Source organism: Rhamphochromis sp. 'chilingali', assembly GCF_963969265.1.
Source record: "Rhamphochromis sp. 'chilingali' genome assembly, chromosome: 16".
In the NCBI taxonomy this organism is placed as follows: Eukaryota; Metazoa; Chordata; class Actinopteri; order Cichliformes; family Cichlidae; genus Rhamphochromis; species Rhamphochromis sp. 'chilingali'.
The window spans coordinates 26,331,177-26,350,471 of record NC_137943.1 but is presented as its reverse complement, the minus strand read 5'-3'; the positions used below and the strand labels follow the sequence as shown (position 1 = coordinate 26,350,471).

Below are 19,295 nucleotides of genomic sequence, written 5' to 3'. Positions count from 1 at the left end.
AATCATCTACCATGTGGAGCACACCTTCAACTCCAGAGCCCCGGGTTTCATTTGAAACCCAATTAACCTACATTCACAGTGGGTAGAAGCAGGATGTTGGTCATTATTTAACAAATTAAGGTCAGTGTGTTTTTTTAACTGACATAAGATGTGATTAAATGAGGGCCTGTAGTAATTATAGCCCCATGATTAAATACGGTATCATCCATCCATGGCTTCATGAACCTTGCTTTGTGCACTGGTGCATAGCCTTGTTGGAACGGGGAGGGGCCATCCTCGAATTTTTCCGACAGATTTGGGAGCATGAAATTGTCCAAAATGTGTTGGTACTCTGAAGTATTAGAAGTTGGGAACTCGGGGGCCAAGCCCAACTCCTGAAAAACAACCCATAATCCCCCTCCACCAAAGTCTGGTGGAGGGGGATTATGAGGTGTTTTGAGATGTTCAGAGATAGTCATTTGTTGAAGACTTAACTTGAGACAGAAAGGCCCACAAACAAACAGCAGCTGAAAGCCGCTGCAGTGCAGGCCCAGCAGAGCATTAAAGAGGAGGAAACCCAACATCTGGTGATGCCCATGACTTCAAGATGCAAAGGGTTTTCAACCAAGTATTAGAAATAAACATTTTATTTTCAGTTATTCAGTTAGTCCAATTACTTTTGAGTCCCTGAATTGAAGGGATTTTGTTAAAAATGCTTTAGTTCCTCACATTTTTATGCAGTATTTTTGTTCAGCCCACTGACTTAAAGCTGACAGTCTGCACTTCAACTGCATCTGAGTTGTTTCATTTAAAATTCATTATGGTAATGGTACAAAACCAAAATTAGAACAATATACAGACCAAACTGTTTTTCTTTTGCTCCCCTTATAAATTGTAAATAAACTTATATTGCTTGCTATTTATTGCTCATATTTGGTTACGGTATTTTGTTTTATAATCATTTTACTGTTATCACAATTTTATATATGACTTTATTATTTAGTGAGTTGTCTAGGCGTGCCTGAGAAGGCAACCTTGAACTTTAAATCAGCTAATCAAGTATAGCGTTTTATTTTTATCGACCTGTTCTCAGAACTTTTTGATTACATCATGTATTTTCCACCAATGTCACAGTGTTGAATTTATAATTAAATGTTACATAACAGCATAATTCCAGTGGAAATTTAGCTTTGACTTTTCTCTGTGTTTGTGGTAAAAGACTGGGATTAAAACAGGACAAGAGTTTGTGCCTTAAAATAATACCTGTTAACTTTATAGCGTAATTATTCTCCTTCATTTAGCAACCTTTTCAAATACCTCTAAAAACTATTTTTGTACAGCTGCCTTTTTGATATGTTTTTCACGTGTATTCTCGAAGTTCATAAAAAAATACAGGAGAAAACAAACGATACTGAAGAAAATGTGAGCTCTGTTTCGAACTTTACACCACTTAAACCATTAATATTATCGTCTAAAAATCTTACCATTATATTTCAGATACTATTGGCACAGGTTTGTAACAGAGTTAGCTAGCTAGCTAGAAAGCATGTCTAGCTACAAATTTCAACTCTATCATAAAAAAATATATATCACATAATAAATAAAAAATAGACATTTTATTTATTAATTATTCTGCGTTGCATAACTTGAGTATCAGTAAGATTAAAGTGTAGCTACCTCAGGAGTCATTTCACTGCTGGAGATAACACAGAGATGCTAGCTTTCAGCAGCTAGCTGTCGCTTAGGCAACAAGACTTCCAAAATAAAAGTCAAGAGAACTCGGATATGGGCAGACCTATGATTAGGCTTGTATTAGAAGTATATCCAATATAATTAAATTAATGTGTAATAAAAACTTTTTTTTGTTAGTTCAGTTTTATTTTTCTTCACATTTTTCGTCACAATCTTATTTAAATTTCTACGATACTTTATTGTATATATGTATTTATGTATGTATGTATTTATTTATTATATATTTACTTTTTATTAAGATATCTAAATTTTATTTTACTGAGCAACAGGCTAGTCTACTTATACTTATTTTGTTATATACTTGTGTCTAATTGCAATAATTAAAGGAGTTTCCAGCTCTGAGATAAATTTAAAAGAAATCCATCTTACTTCACAAATGCTGTGATGTCATGTCAATATTTAAACAGAAAACCAAAAGGAACAAGATAATGCTGTTAACAATCGGCAAGATTTAAATCTGAATATTTTTGATTATTTATTGAGATTTGCAATAAATATTTTTGTTTTATTTTGTTTTTTTGAGTTTGACAAAACAACCTAATAACTTTTAGTTCACTCACATGACATCATCTTTATCAGCACATGGCACACACAAGTTTATATTTCCATTACCCAGATCCTTGCATAATCTGACCCCTCACATTTACATATGATCAATATTTCAATATTTAATGATATTTAATATCAATATTTCACATGTAGTAAAACCAGAAAAAGAAGATCACACACAGGAAAAATACACAGACACTATATGACAAAGGGAAGGCAGGACTATTTATATACAGAAGGCTAATTGCCAAAGTAGAAACAGGAGGGGAAAGAGGTGAACATAATCAAGACAAACACAGGACACTAACTGTCAAACGAAAACAATAAATAACAAGAAAATTAAACACAGTGACAAGAAAAGTCACAATGAACAAGATACAAAAGCACATGAGGGAAACTCAGAAAAAAAGAAAAGAAAACTGGTACACGAAATAATGAAACCAAGGTAAGGACTCAAAATAAAACCACACAACAACACAACCCCCCAAAAACATCAAGAATAGACTCTTCAGATGCCCAAACTCAGATATGTTAACTCTGGGCAAACTCAAAAATGTGATGCGTCCCACGCACCATGTCACTTTGCTGACCCTTCCATCCCTCCCACACAATAAATGCACTTGAGACTATCCCAGAACCTATACAATGTAAAAGGACATTGTTAAGTCAAAACAACAGCATGGAACCTACAAGGTTCATAATGTAAAAACATACTGGTGCTTGTCTTTTGGGGTTCAATTGTGGCTCAGAGTAGAGGGTTTCAAACTATGCTACAGATCTTCTTTACTAATGCACATCATGCTGTTGCAGAAACAGCCTCCCAGAGGAAGAAGCACTTCTATCACTGGCTTACTGTTTCACAAGTGCTCCATCTAGTGGTCCAATTTGCTCTCTGCACCTGTTTGTGTAGTCAGAATGTTTTCTGATCCGATTATTCAAGTCACAAAGCTCCCCAGTTATCAGACACTTAATTCAAGTGCCCCACACTGACTCTAGTGCTGTTCATGAAGCCTTCATACGATGAAGGTAAAAGTTAGACAGCCTCGAAGTGCCAATGGTGCTAAATATTTGGCACTTTTTAAATCATCACATTTCAAAAGTGCAACAAGGTCAATTTTACAGCCATTCTCAGTGCCAGAATCAAATTGATATGTCATAGTTTTAATAGTAAAACCGTACTGATTTAATGTCTATGTCAGAGTAACAGGAAGAAGCATTTGTAGCCTGGATGTTTTTAAGTTAAGGTTCTCGTAATTTAAAAACTTAAAAACGTGGATTTCTGAGTACAATTTAAAGGATTGCATCACTGTGTGGGACAGAAGGCTGTTCAAAACAAGTTATAAAGGTCTGATTAAATATATAAATACATTTTGATACAAGACTCATCTTCTTGCTGTGGTTTCTCCTGTGAGTCCTATTTTAACTGAAAAATGTTGGAAAATTCAGAAAATCATCATAGCATGAAGGTCATATTTTGCATGGCTTAAATATGTTATAGTTTTTATATTATATGGAACTCCCCCAAATTATGTTGTTTAGACTCACAATACAAAAAACTGTTTATGAGAAAATAAAGGAAGCATTAAAAAACATTATTCATGTTGTGATAATGTGATGAACCATGAGAAAGAGGAACCAGTGCAGGAGCAAACAGGTCATACACTGTCATGCACGTATAATAAAAATCCAGGACATTTTGCCAAAAGGTAAAATTCACAAACACATTAAATCTGTTTGTGAATTTTGTTATGCACAAGGTTATCAATCATAAACACAAGGAAAAACAGGAAAAACGCTAAACGCAGGAGAAAAATGGCTAGCATTCAAAACTGTTTGTACTGTTCAAACAACATTATTTGATCTGGGAATACTCAAAAAACTGAAAAATTTAAAGTACTTATATTTTTTATCGGTGGATTTAATTCTTAATGCACTGGCATCCACATATACATTTAATGTTGCTGCTGGTAAGAGTGGAGTTCATTTTCAGAACTTTATACACGGTTTATAAATAACAGTCTCATTTTTACCTGGTATAATGGGCCTTAATTTATTATACATATATAATTGATACAAATTGTGTATGTAGTTATATTTTCTACAGGTAAACAGTTTTTTAGCACCAGCTGAGGTGACAGAGAGGGGACTGTGCCACCACATCCTCTCCCTTGTTGACACGCCCCTGCTTAAGACACTAGCTCCCACTGTTAAAACATACAGTAGTGCCTAATATATATTTTTTAAATCATAGAAACAATGTTAAGAGTTAAAGTGCCATTTTGGTAATATCTTTCTAATATCCTTGTGTGCGCCACAGATCGTGTCAGAGGAATGTTTGCAGGGCCAAATAAAGAAACGCTTTGGTGCCGTGTCTTAAAATAGAGATTACGGTCTAGAGAGCAGGAGCCACCAACTGATTTAGAGATGCAAGCATGAAATGTGAGGAATGAAAACCATGACCAGCATTCTCGAAATGGCCATACTGTAGTAATGTGACGTGCCGTGCATTGCACCTAACAACTGTGCAGTGAGATTGTTGCCTGTCTGTGAGGCGCATAGACGCGTTTTTTTCCAAGGTTGTGCTTTTGGTTACTTACGGTAAGGTGGACCCGCAGTGTCCACTAAAGGATCAGGTGATCCACTAACTACGAAGCGAAGGCTGACTGGGGAAAATGCAAAATGACATATAGCAAATGTCGGAACATAATTCATTCACGTTTTCGGCTCAAATTCGGACCTGAATCGCATCGCTGGAGCTCCAATGTGACGATGGCTCGTTAGGGCTCGTGGCACAACGGCGATTTTTTTTGATATTTTAATTTATGAAAAATCACATTCACAGACACATATTGGTTTCAACATGGGGCTGTGCTACAGTCTGCGTCCCCGGCTCTTCGGGGACCTGAGCGGCTCTATCTCCAACGCTACCTCGGACTCGGACCAGCCTCCGGATGCCGCCGTGCCGACACGCGCCGGGGGAGCTCGCCAGGAGGACACCGGGGGATGCGGGGAGACTTCGTCGCTACGCGGCGGCCTGGTGCGCCCCGGGGACCCTGCCAGGCTCCCGGCCGGGGAGCACCGCCGTGGAGACACCGGTACCGACGGTGTGCTCATACAGAACGGAGGCGGCGGAGGTGGAGGCAGCGGTAAAGGGACGGGGAAGGACCGCGGCCGCCGCTTACAGCTGCTGCAAAAAACAAGCACCCAAAAGCAGAAAAACTGTGACAAACTGCTGGTGGAGGAGAAGGAGGCCGAGAAGGAGGCGAAGAAAGTCAGTAAGAATATAGACAGGGTGCTCAAGGAGCTCAAACGGGAGTACAAACAGACGCATCGGCTGCTGCTGCTCGGTAGGTTGTGTACCTCTGTTTTATTATTAGAAACCAAAAAACGCACTGGCCTTTCCAGAAATTATGTCACTGCTCTAGCGAGGCCTGTTGCCACATCTGTTGGCTTGACTGTGAAGACTAAACTCCCTGCGGCTGTCAATGACAAGTGATGAAGATGGACGTTTAGACTACCGGATCCTTGCTGTCACAGTTACATTCAGGGTTATGGGGATTTTTGAATAGCCAATTAAGCGAAATGTCGACTGTTAATCAGGGACAAACATAAACATTACATGGGCACACAGACACTTCTTAGCTGGAGGCTATACTGGGCCGTATTTGCCTTGTGTAGTAGCCTCTATCATAGTATGAGTGTGGCATATGTCCAAGGCGACAGAAAACAAATATTTCTTTTATTAGCTGGCACATTTGGACTCTGGAGTGTCCTATAAGTGCAGCTGACTTTCTCTGTAAAGATAATCTAAAGATGCCTTAGCTTTGGCTGTTTGGTTATTCCCACTCAGCACTTATGTGGAGGAGCTGGGGCACTTTTTAAAGTCATACCCACCAACAAATATACTGTAATACAGGCTGTTTTAGTAATGCTCTAGTGTCTATTAAATTAGATGTTATACCTAAAACAAGTGGTTTTCACACATTTTTGTACCCAAGGCACCCCAAGATTTCAAGGCGTACGTCAGTTTGTATTTGCAGAAAAAAGCCCACATGTTGAAATGTTGTTAATTCTTCTTTAAATTCTGAAGACGCTTTGGATCACAGATGTGCAACATCTGCACTTAAATGACACCTACAGTTTAGATCGTTGTAGTTTGGCCCACAAAGGGAAGCAATTCATCAATCGGACTGCTTGTTCACTAATACACTGCATTTACATCTCATTTATTGCTTTTTGTGCTACGGGAATAATATTGTAAGTTTGGGACAAAATCACAAGGCACACAATGTGACAACCACTCCTGTAATTATATAACCGGAGACAACAGGTACATCTAGTTACAGTAGTCTTTTTTCCCCTCCCTCCAGTAAATGAATCCATAAAGTGTGTAAGGTGACCTTAGTGTACAAATATGTACTGCATAGAGATCATTTAGCTTCTTGCTGCTGTGCCTTGTTCAAGTACAGTTTAGTGTACACACAGAATATAGCTCGCTGGTTTGCTCAATAAATGTTGGGACTTATGTGGTGCAGTATAGTAAAGCGTTCCACTCTGCAATATAGTGACTAGAGTTGGCTTCTTGTGATAGACTATAATATGCAAATATGGTTCATAACAATTAGAGTCTGTCTGATATGGGAGCCACAGCAGGCAGAGATTTATATTATATATTTTAAAGATATATCGACCATTTTAAAGTTATCCCAAACTTATTTTTCTACCTCTATATTCTGTTTTTTAAATGTTAATTGGACGACACAGCATATCTGTGATCAAGTGACCAATATATCAGTTCGGTTCTTATAAAAAGACTACTTAGCTTTTGGTTATAGGACCATGTTTGCTCTAGCAATCATGTATGAGAGAGTATTTTATAATATTATTTGTTAAAAATTTACTTTTGGCTAAACTGTTACATGTTTACAGTAAAGGGGTTTCAATAACTATGTTATTTTGCTTTAATAAACAGCGGAGGAGTGTATAGGAGCCTGTGATGTAGAGTGAGCTCACTTTAGGGATTTCCAATAAAATAGCTCGATTAACACTGACAAATGTAAATGGTGTAATTGTGAAAGATGAATCGAGATAAGGTGATTTGCATCAGGCACTGCGTGCTAAATTTGGCTCCTGTGATTCTTTAAAGTTTTATTTTTAAGTGCGTTATCTGCCCAGAGACACCAAAAATAGTCTGTCTTTGAAAAAAAAAAAAGTTAACCAATTGAATAAATGGTTCAAATAATATTTTAAAGCATATTATGGTGACTTGTAGTATTAGATCATATTTACTCTGGAGTTCTCTATATGTGTATAATATAATAAAAAATGACCTTTTTATTATACTCTAACATTTAGAGTCTGCATTTTAAATAACCAAACAAATATGATAAAATTATCCACTCAGAGTACAAACTTACAGACTGATCCCAGTTCTGACCTTCGGTTTGATGGTTACACCTTCATTTATGAAGAATTTACAAGTTCACATAGATTTGTCAGCCTTTGTAAGTGATCAGTTTAATAAATAATTGGGGGTTATGGCCCTTTGTATACAGTAAATTATTATAGTGTGGAAAAAACCCCCATAACCAGCAAATTCATATTTAAATAAGTATGTGGGACACGTATTGATTTTAAACGTGTTTATATAAACCACAGGACTTGTATACTTAACCAGACCATCACTGGGTCCCATAGATGGATTGTTTATATGATTTCCAGTCTTATGCTCAGAATGATGGCGATTTTGGGCTGGACCTCTTCACCAGCGGAAATGGCTTAGAGCTCATTTCGACCACCTCGCAGAGCATTCAGCGCAGAAACGAAAATGTAACACCCATCTTTGAATTCAGCCCTCCAGCTGCTTTTGAGATTACACTTTAATTAATACTGTCATATTTTATATAGATGTATCTTGTAATTTGTGTTATTTCACCCCTCTACTGTAAAAGAAAACTTGCACAGCACTTGATTTTTTTTTTTCAAGAGAGAAAATCTTGACCAGGAGCAGAAGCTTAAAGGTGGCCAGGGCTAACCTGATTATAAAAGACTTAGATGTCGACACATTTACAATAAAAACAGAACTGATGCTCTTTTGTTTTTCGCAGTTTCATGCCAGGCTTGATGCTGTATCGCATGCATTTCCTCTACTTCGAAAAGTGCACTGCTTCTTTCCTCGATTATTATAAATGGCTGCCAGTTTAATTTCCTGAGTAAACAGCTCCCACTAATTACACACAGGAAGAAATGGCTCATCCTAATGAAGCCGCACAGGCCACTGTCATACATTCTTCCATGGAAGCTTACAGCATGTTTGACCTGTGTTACTTCAGCGTGATCTGCCTCCATAGGATCACAGTTATTTTTGGGAGCTGGCTGACTCTCCTGGTACACCCAGCAGCCCTTGCGGGCCACCTCTGGCTTCTCCCGAGAGGCCTCTGGGGCTTTATATCCTGCCAGTCTCCAGCAGGACTCCTGTTGCAGTGGACTGAGGTGGTTTGTGTTCCTCTGAAAGTGGACACCTTTCAAATAGTGTTACATTTCAACGCAACGTATGGTGCCTAATCTGGGTCACTTTATCTGTTTGTATTTGCTGCAGTAATTTAGTGAAATAACAATGATTAAGAGGAACGAATGCGGACCATAAATGGGCTGCCGTGCTAGGCTTTGAGCACGCTTTGGTAATATTTATACAATCAGGTAAATGTTCGGATGCTGTGTTAGGCTTTTTCTTCATATGGTAACAGCTGATGAGTAATATTTTAATTCAGCACTAACTTGGAAAATATGATGTTAACCTGCTGAAGTGAAGCTGAAACAGTTTCTTTTCCTAAAAGTAAATAATTTTTCTTCATTTTCCAAGATTTTATGTTCGAATACAGAAATAAAGATAATTTCTTGTGGAGCTGAGACATTTCATCATTTAAAAAAAAAAGTATTTTAGCAAAACTTCACACGTTCAAGCTTTTTTTAAATACAGATATTTGTGAGATTCATTCATTGGTCTTCTGTGATAGCAGGTTGACTTTCTTTATGTTCTTTAGATCGTTGACAAGTGGAAAAATGTGACTCATAATGACGGATAATGGAAATAGAAGTGATTCATATTTGTTTATGTATATAGTAGGGACGTTGCATGCACTATATTTAAATAAAATATATATGTAGTCATAATTGTAGGACTTCTAGCCACAAATAATTTGCAAATTAGGTGTAAAATAAACATAAAGAAATAATAAAATGGAACAGATTTAAAAAAAAAAAAAAAAAACAGTCCCTGAGAAGAGTGATCACAGATTTGCCTTAGTTTTTCCTCGGTGTTAAAAGTTGTAAAATCAGTCATGTCTTTATTTCTTATGGCAGGGTTTTCCAGCTCTCTGGACCTTTTAACCTCGAAAGGGGACTGATCAAATTTTCTTTTATTTAACCAGGAAGTCCCATCGAGAGCAAACCTTTTACAGGAAAGGCCACCATCAAGGAAGCATACAAAGTCAGATCGTTAAAAACTGCGTAATAGTGCAAAATGTACAAATACCCTCAACATAAAAGACAAAACAACCACTTTCTTTGTAGTGCCTTTGGATGCAACAAAAAGTATATATGAGTGTTTAAGTGTAGATCTTTCTGCAAAGCATCAATAGTGGAATTTCAAAATCAATTTTATGGAGCAGATCTGTGACTAGTTTGTTCAGACATTTAAAAATTGCAATTTGACAAAATAAGTCAGCCTGTGAAGGTAAATCACTTCTGATCCAATATTTTTGACCTCCTGAGACCCGAGTTCCTGTTTGGGATCTATTTGGGATTAGTTGGATACCTGATAAGAATAAAAACTAAGCTTTCATCCTTGAACAGGAAGTTGTAACTTTGTTACATAACTGTTACATACTAAAAAAGTTTTTCCTCATATGGGAAGTTTTCTTTAAATAGCATAGCAAAGTTTAAGGCACTGCCGGTTTTCAGGAGGTTAAAGCTTGCTTGTGTAGTTTACTGACGACGTTACACAGAAATATAAATGAAATATTTAATGATAGCTTCTCTAATGAAGATGCATCCCTTTATTAAAGGTTATGAGATTGCCACATGCTCTGCAACTTTAACATATCCGATGTGTTTGAATTGCAAAGCAAGATGGCTCATTTTAGTCAAAAATAGGCCTTTTCATTTATCTGTTTAGACACAGAAAGTCACGGATCTGTGTGTAATTATTATTATCTGGACTTCTCACAGCACAGTAATGTTATATTTTCTTCAAACCTACAGTAAAAACATTCTTTATTAGGCGTGTTCAAATAAAAGACACTTCAGAAAATGTGAAGTAGTGCATTTTTTACTTGCAGTGCAGGAATACAGGGATGGGAACTGGAAGGAAAGTTCCTATGATTTCTTGGAGAGGAAGTTACTTTATTGTTTGGCCTCTTGGCTCAGATTCTCCACAGTCCTCTGATAATATCTGTTACAGCTTTCCTAGATGTCCTTAACTGGCTGTTTCATATCTCAGCCTTATCGCCTTCATAAGCCTGAACAACAGGCTGCTAACAATGTGGTACTTCTGACCGAAACGATCACTGAAACGAGGTAGGCTGGCTAAATGCGGATTTCGTTGGAAGTCCCTACGAGATGTGCTTTTTAGTTTTGTTTTTGTTTGCCTTTTGAGTCCCTATCCTCCATGTGAAAACATGCACACTTTGGAAAAGCTTACTCATTCACACAGGCCCCACCCCCAGCCCTTTCGAATACAAGCAGAGGCAACTGAACTTTGCTTCTGTCTAAATGGGTTTTATCATTGACCACTCCTGAACTTTGCTACTCATTGCTTAGAGTTCCCAGTTAATGTAATGAGCAACAGCAGGTACTGGAGTATGAATTACAGTCGTGTTTATGATACTGATAGCAAGGTCGCAGTGTGAGTTGTCTTGATAGTTATGATTGCTTCATCAGAGTGAACCACGCCACATTCGAAGGACATTGGACCGTGGTTGTTCTTCACGTTGTGCTTACAGTATAATTTATGCTTTATCAAGAGCCTCTGTCCCCACAGAGAGTGCTGTAAAGTTCTTTCCAGCCTCAGAAAAAATTTCAAGGAGGCTAATTTTAGCTGCATATCATTTGGACGCGTGCCTTGTTTATACAATACATGCTTCAATTATAGCCGGGCCAGTAAATAAGTGTAGAAGATTTATGTGGAGAAAAGAACTCTTTCAAGTGTCAGTTATTATTAGGTCTGCCGTTACAGCCCACTGGCAGTTATAATCTTTTCCCAGCCAGAAAGCCTTATATTTGACTATATTAAATGTAAAGTGCAATAGTTTTGGTAAAGCCTGTGTTTTACTTGCACAGTGCAACTGTGCAGCATTTGCAGCTGTGTTTAAGGGGCTTTAAGCGGGTATGGGAAATAAACCCGAGTCACTCGAGGTGTGGATACATGTAAGAGTGAAAATGGAGGGGAGAACTATTAATGTCAGACAAAAAACAGATTTACTTGTAATACTGATCTGAGAGCTGCTTCCAAGGCTGCACATGTGAATACACTGACACAGACCTTAATTGGCAAGTATGTCTTCTACTATATAAAATCAACAGGCCAAATCTGAAAAATGTTCCCACCTCACCCTGTCAGAATTGGCTAATTTAATAACCTTACTCTATTTAATGAAAGCATGCAAACTTTGGTCCTCACGTTTTATATTTTAAAAGCCCTAAAACACTCAAAATAAGACTGTTAGAGAATCTTTTTGACACAGTATAAAAGATGGTATCAAAATGGGGCTTTTCATATTCTTTAACTTGTTTTAAAGAGCCATGATGATATAACCTTTTATTGTTTTATTGTGGGAATGATCAGAAAACAGATAGCACATCCAGGTAACATTTATTACTCACTACTCATTAAAGTAATGAGGTCTCAAAACTGCTGGAAAAATAATATATATAAAAAAAGGTCCTGAATTTCAACCCATCCTTTGTACTTTAGGGCTCAGAGTCAGGTGGGAGGCACTGATTGATTTTTCATAGTGACCTTTACAGATGTCACACTGATAGATTAAAACTCTTTCACACATTCAAAAGTTTAACTGCTAGACAGAAGGCCTCGTACCTCACTCAAAAGCCAGTTCTCAGTACCACCTTCAAAGCCCTCTGATCGCCTATTTTGATTGTTATCCTGAAGTTTTATGAAAATTAACTTTAACTTCAGTGGACCCAAAAATCATATGTATAGACTTGCCTGTCAAATCTGACAAAAATTGCTTACGTTTGCTGATTTTTTTTCTTTGCTCCAAAATAAGATATAAAGACGGTTTGTTGTTTTTGTTTTTTACCCCCCGGATGTAATTCTTCTACCATCACCCCTGTTTGTGTAGAGTTTTCCCTGCGATTTCAAGTCGGGATTCTTTAAGCCCCATCTCTCTTTATCTTTTTCTCATGTCTCCACAGGATACAAATCATGCATCTGCTAAAAGTTGCATGTTTTTGCACATGATATCAAAAGCTAGTTCTGCTGTTCATGCAGATACAGATTGAATTTAGGTGGAACATTGAGAAACCTTTCTCCTTCACTAGATGTGACTCGTGTCAAATCCTGGACAAAGATGGCAGAAAAAAAGGACTTCAAGTGAAGTACAGATAAATGAGAGCAATCTTTGTTTGGAGAGGGACTTAAAAGAAAAATGAGTATTGGCACACACTTTTAGTCTAGTTAAGAGGAAGCAGCGGCAAGCTAAATATAAATATCAGACGGTACTTCCTAAAAAGGACAATAATTTATGCAGCAAAACCTACTTCTGCATCATTCATGGGGAGCTCGACAGCCTGCGTGCAATTCTGCGCGTAGCCACTAGAGGGTGGTGTGGGCCAGCCACTTGTTTTGACCTTGCTTTCTCAGGCCGGCAGCCGGATTTTTCCCTCTTTTGGTGATGGAGTATTTATGGTGGTAGTGAGAGTTCAAGAGTGGTTTTGCATGCTGGGTAACTTTGTTCTACTAATTTCACTACAGGAAACTGGTATTTGCATTTCGGACAGAATAATCGCAGATTCCTTGGTATATGTTTCAAAAATAACCTCGTTGTTCAGTGACGCGTTTAGTGATGGTATTAATATGTACAGTACATTTTGCGGCTAGTTTTTAAAACCTGAATGCAGCAGACTGGTACTGATAGTTTGTGTTTTAACACAGGAAGGCGGGACTAGCGAGAGCTATGAGACGTTGTGATGACGTGAATAAAATGAGTTTGTTTCGTAAATACTGCTTTGACAAATAACGCAATGCTGTTCTAAATTTAAAACTAAATTTAAATGTAACCGTAAATGCCAACTTTAAAAAGAAAGAAAGAAAGAAAGAAAGAAAGAAAGAAAGAAAGAAAAGCCATCACAAGCAAACTTTATCAAATGCCTTTAATTGATCTTAATTGAGGGCCGTTCATGTGGTTGTAGCTCTACTGCAGGTCTAAGCTCTGGCAAAACTGTCAGATGGATGGTCTCTGGGATAAATCCTTCATTCTGTGGTGGTCCATGGTTTACGGTTGGTTTATTGGTTTAGCCTCTGGCAGGTAAACATTTATGAGTAAGGAAGACGTGGCACTAAGGACTTATTTAACATCCTAAACATCTCTTTAGTGAGCCCGCCACACGGCACGGCGGGCAGGCGTGTAAACTGTGTCGGTGGCAAACATGGCTTTAATGTGTGCTGAGCATTGAGTTTCACAAAGGATGAAACTCAGAAGAAAGGCATTTCTTTTATCTTTGCTTAACGTATAATTAAAATACTCCTGTGCTCCGTCATTTGGACTTTGCAGTTTGAGATCAGGTTGAGGATAACATTATGCTTATTTAATAGAACTAAACAACATTTTATCTCTTGTTAGTATCACTGCAATTTTACAGCAGAGCGATTGACTAGATGTAACTTATCACGTTGCTAGATCTTGTTTTATGGAGTGTCTCAAATTGCTCAGAAATTTCAGTATATACATGCTTGTGGCCACTTTATTAGGTACACCTTGCTAGTGTTGTGTTGGACTCCCTTTTGCATTCAGAGCTGCTTTCAGCACAGATTTTGGTCCATATTGACATCATAGCGTCGCACAGTTACTGCTGATTCATCAGTTGCACATGCATGACGCGAATCTCTCCTTTCACCAAATCCCAAAGATGCTGTATTGGATTGAGATCTGGCGACTGTGGAGGCCATTTGAGTGCAGTGAACTCATGTTTCAGAAACCATTTTCAGATGATTTGAGCTTTGTAACAATGTTCAGGTAGGCTGTAGTGTTTTAAATGATGCTCAGCTGGTACGAAGAGGCCCAAAGTTTGCCTAGAAAATATCCCAAACACCATTAGGCCACTATCATTCTCTTAAAACCCTAGAGATGATGGTTTGGGGAATCTGTGCAGTTTCTAAAATACTCAGAGCAGCATGTCTGATACCAACAACCACACCACATTCAAAGTAACTTAAATCACCTTTCCTCTCTATTTTTAATCTCAGCTTGAACTACAGCTTTCTTGACCTACATGCATACATGGTGTCTTTGCTTGCTGTCATGTGATTGGCTGATTTAAATATGTGTGTTAATAAGCAACTGAAAAGACATACCTAACAACAGTTAAAGTTGTCCAGGAATCAAAACTAAAATGGGAAGAATCAGACAAAATTCTGGAAAAAATCAGGTTTTCTCAAATTTATCTCTTGAGGTTCTCGGATGCTTTACTTAAGTAAATGCTGCAATGCCACAGTTAAAACTACTTAAACATGCAACATTTTATTTTTCACCAGCAAAATGATTACATCAAAGCTAAAAATGCTCAATTTTATCCCAAAATCCCTGTCAGGTTTCTCTTAAATGAGAAAGATAATGTGTTTATGTTCAATTTCCTGCCAGCACTACATCTCAGTCAAAAACTGAGACAGTTCCGTGTGGTATCACCATTTCCTAGGAACCAAGGAGTTCCCAGGAAAGTTTTCAAGGCTTGATAAGTGACTGTTCAACAATGGGGATTCATTTGTCTCATTTTCTTCTTCATAATATGCGAAGTGATTTCAGTGGGTGACAGATCTGGACTCGAGGCACATCGGTTTAGCACCTGGACTCTCTCACTGTTACAGTGCTGGAAATGTTGGCATTGTATTTCTGAAATAAGCAAAGGCCTTCCCTGAAAACGTCATCACTTCTCTTTAGCCTAGAATATGCAGCATCCATGAAAGTAATTTCAAATTTTCATTTGTCAGATCACAGAACAGTTTTCAACCTCGTCTCAGCCTGTCTTAATGAATCTTGAGCCAAGAGAAGGCTGTGGCATTTCTGACTCATTTTTCCATCATTCAAGTTGAGTTTTTCTTTAGTTTTATGTGGTAAAGCTTTTATCTCGTAGCACTGAACTCTGCTCAGTGACAGTTGTTTTCAGAGTTGTTGCTAAACAAATGCAATGATATAAACTACAAAATTATTTTGATTTTTATGCACTGATGCCTAAAGGTCTGCAGAGGTCATTAGTGTTGGTTTGTATATTTTACTGTAGAACATGCAATCCCAGTATTTCTTTCTACATATTTATACTGTGAAACATTATTTTTTAAAAAGTACTTTGAGTTTTGCTTCTGAGAGAGTCAAACATATGGGAGGCTCTTCCTATGATATTCCTTCAGATATATGTGTATATGTGTGTGTATATATATATATATATATATATATATATATATATATATATATATATATATATATATGTATGTATGTATGTGTATATATATATATATATATGTATGTATGTATGTGTATATATATATATATATATATATATATATGTATGTATATATATATATATATATATATATATATGAAAACAGGGCGTTGTTGGAATGCTACTATGCAAGTAACCCCGGCGGAAGGGGCTACATGAATAGGATGAGGGACCTATGGATTCTTCGATACCCAACATCCACAATGACGGCGAAACAACTAGTAGCTCAGTGTTCCAACATTCGAAAAGCAGCTGGATAGCGTAGTGGTTAGACTACACGCCTTTGGAACAGAGGATCGCAAGTTCGATTCCTGCCTGGGGCGTCTGTATCCAGTAAGGGTCCTAAGGCTAGACCCCCTATGCTAAGCAAGCCTACTGCAGACATGAGCGAGACAGATAAATATGAAGGCATGCCGGCTCGGACGTCGCCCGGATCAACAAGGTCCGCGTCAGGTGTTGAGGAACCAGGGCACCCTGACGAAAAGTGGGCTACTGGAACAAGAAGGCATCGGTGGGCAAGAGACGAAATATATATGTATATATATATATATATGTGTGTATGTATGTATATATATATATATAAATAAATATTTTTTTTCTTCAATAAGTAAATTAACTAGCAGAACCTAAAAATAGAAATCTACTTATAAATGACTTATTATTGTTATTATTATTATAGATAGCGACATACAGCAATAGTTATATAGTTAAAATCATCTGTAGCTGCAAAATGAATGTGATGTGCACAATTATGCATTAAAGTGGGGCCCATACCTATTCAGAGAAACGGCTATGTTGGAAATTTAAAAACTGAAAACTACATTTTTTTAAACAAAAAAAAAAAACCACACAGAAAATTTCTATATTTGAACTAGAGATCTTTCAGTATTTATTATTATTATTATTATTATTATTATTATTATTATTATTATTATTATTATTATTATTATTTCCCACAATCATTGACTTCTGTTCTAGTTTAAAAAAACAAACAAACATGAAAAACAAAATTAAAGATGATCCATTAATCAATAATTAACTATTCTGGTTAATGAGCATTTTACTTTCTAAAATTTTAGTGTACTGGCATGCTAAAACTTCTCTATAAATACTGAATTGGGATTATAGTAATAGTATATTAGTAAACACTGTGCTTTGTGCCCCATTTCTCTACATATGTATTTTCTTTTATCAAACAGTCTAACTTCCGGTGGGGCCTGTCGTGTGACATCGGCCCTACAAATCGTAGAAACGCCCCTGCCCGCGACCGCTGTGATGTGTTGCCAGACCTGTAGTCTATTGTAAAAACCTCAGCCAGGTAAAAGCCCATTGCGCACGCAGACAGTCGCTGTAACTGGGTTGCCAGTTTAGGGTCAGGGCTGTCTCACTGACTGAAAGCCAACGAGAAGAGACCCAGCCCCTCTGCAAAAGCAGTCGAGAGAGAGAGTCGCGTCCGGGTTTCCACTTTCTTTCGATTACTTTGATAGCGGGACAGCAAACGGACTAAATCTGGAATGGCTCGTCGTATTTTGGCACACACGTTCTAAAATGCTCTATGAGTGCGGGTTGTTAATGTTACAGTTTAACGCAGGTTTGTTTTCCACCTCCACGGTGCACGGCTACTTCCTGGTGCTACAGAGAGAGGCAGTGCTGAGTTAAAGAGACAGAAATACTGATAGAAATTCAGATAGAAAAAAAAATACTGAGAGAAGAGAGGGGTTGGAAACGCGATAGGAACAGTTGACTGGATTCCCAGAAACTGAATCCCCCCTCTCTCTTCTTATTTATGTCTATTTTTTTTTTAGATTTCTCCGTTGAAGCGAGTCGTTATTCTTCGTTTGGTTTGTAAACTAGCAAACGGTTTGGATGACGGTTGGCTGCGGCTAAAGCGGAATTGTAACGGGGAACATATTCCTCCCTCCGACGGAGAAGCCTCGCTGTGATTTTTTTAACCTTTTTTATTTCACACCAGACTCCTTCTTGTGTCATTTCAACCCGCAATATCATCCCAGGTTTCATTTTTAAAAAGAATATATATATATTTTTTAACGATTCCACAAGGAAGGGTTAGGGCGACGGAAGATGGGTTGTTTGGGCAACAGCAAGACTGAAGATCAACGCATCGACGAAAAGGCACAACGAGAGGCTAATAAAAAGATAGAAAAACAGTTGCAAAAGGAAAGACAAGCGTACAAAGCCACACACAGGCTCTTATTACTGGGTAAGGCTGCTTTCTGTGGTGATGGCTGTCTGAAATGTGAGCTAACCGTAATCCCTTTCGTTTACCGAACACGTAGCCCCATTTGACAGCGCTTGCAATAATATGTCATGGGGGTGGATATTGATGGAAGCGAAGCTCCGGAGCCTACAATTAACTGGCTTCATTTCCAGATTTTGTTGGGTTTTTTCTTCTTTCTTTCTTTTGCGGTGCTGTGGAAGGGGTTCACGCTAATCAGGATGTCCGTGTTTGTGGTCATTTTGTGATGTGTTTGTGTGTATTTTCGAAGGTGCGGGAGAGTCCGGAAAAAGCACCATTGTGAAGCAGATGAGGATTCTACACGTCAACGGCTTCAACGCAGAGTGAGTGCTGCTCAGTACGCCTGTTAAACGCCAACATGAAAAAAAAAATCGCATTAATGATTATTTTTATGGCTCCCCTCTTAATGAATAACATTGTCGAGGCCAGAAGATAGCCTGTGAATGGATTTTCCCCAGGCACTGCAGCGCCTGTTGGGCCCAGTTTCCCATGCAAACCAGCTAATATCGTCCTCCCCCCTCCTTCTCTCCCTCTCTCTCTCTATACACACACACACACACCCTCTTCTTTTCGTGCACAGTTATCATACATATGTGAGGATGTCAGTGTTACACAGATGGCAAATAATTTGCCGTTTCCTGTTTTATGTGAGAGGGTGAAAGGTTGTGATCGACACAGGCCTATTATTGATGATTTGTTTTGCTGCAAGGCCTTGCATGGCATTGATCTTAACAGTGGGCTATTTTAAACAGGCCCACTTTATGTCAGAGTCATGTAACTATATGAAAACCCTGTTTTTGTGTGCTTTTAATTTATTTCCCTGACTGAGGGAGGCATGATCTTGCAGTTTCAAGATCTGGGGAAGAGGAGGGTGGGATTGTCATATACAGGGTCCCCCACCACCTACATGTACAAATAATTGGTGCCCACTGAAGAGGATTTCAGGGGGGTTTAATTTACTTGAGCTTTAAATACATCTTTATTTCTCAAATGGCCGAAAATAATAGTGGTTTAGCAAGGTGGC

The 19,295-nt window shown here is 38.0% G+C and overlaps 1 protein-coding gene across 2 annotated transcripts in view; it reads left to right on the top strand.

The window, feature by feature from the left end:
- The first annotated feature begins 4,928 nt into the window (after nucleotides 1-4,928).
- LOC308383828 (guanine nucleotide-binding protein G(olf) subunit alpha) overlaps nucleotides 4,929-19,295 on the top strand; it is a 55,958-nt gene continuing 41,591 nt past the window's right edge. Inside the window, exons 1-2 of one of the 2 annotated variants that reach the window (XM_080861979.1) lie at nucleotides 4,929-5,627; nucleotides 18,522-18,594. In XM_080861979.1, the coding sequence (XP_080718105.1) occupies nucleotides 5,141-5,627; nucleotides 18,522-18,594 (560 nt within the window). In that variant the 5' untranslated portion in view covers nucleotides 4,929-5,140. Of the gene's footprint in view, nucleotides 5,628-17,414; nucleotides 18,236-18,521; nucleotides 18,595-19,295 lie in introns of those variants that run through there. The other variant, XM_080861980.1, reaches the window with a different exon arrangement.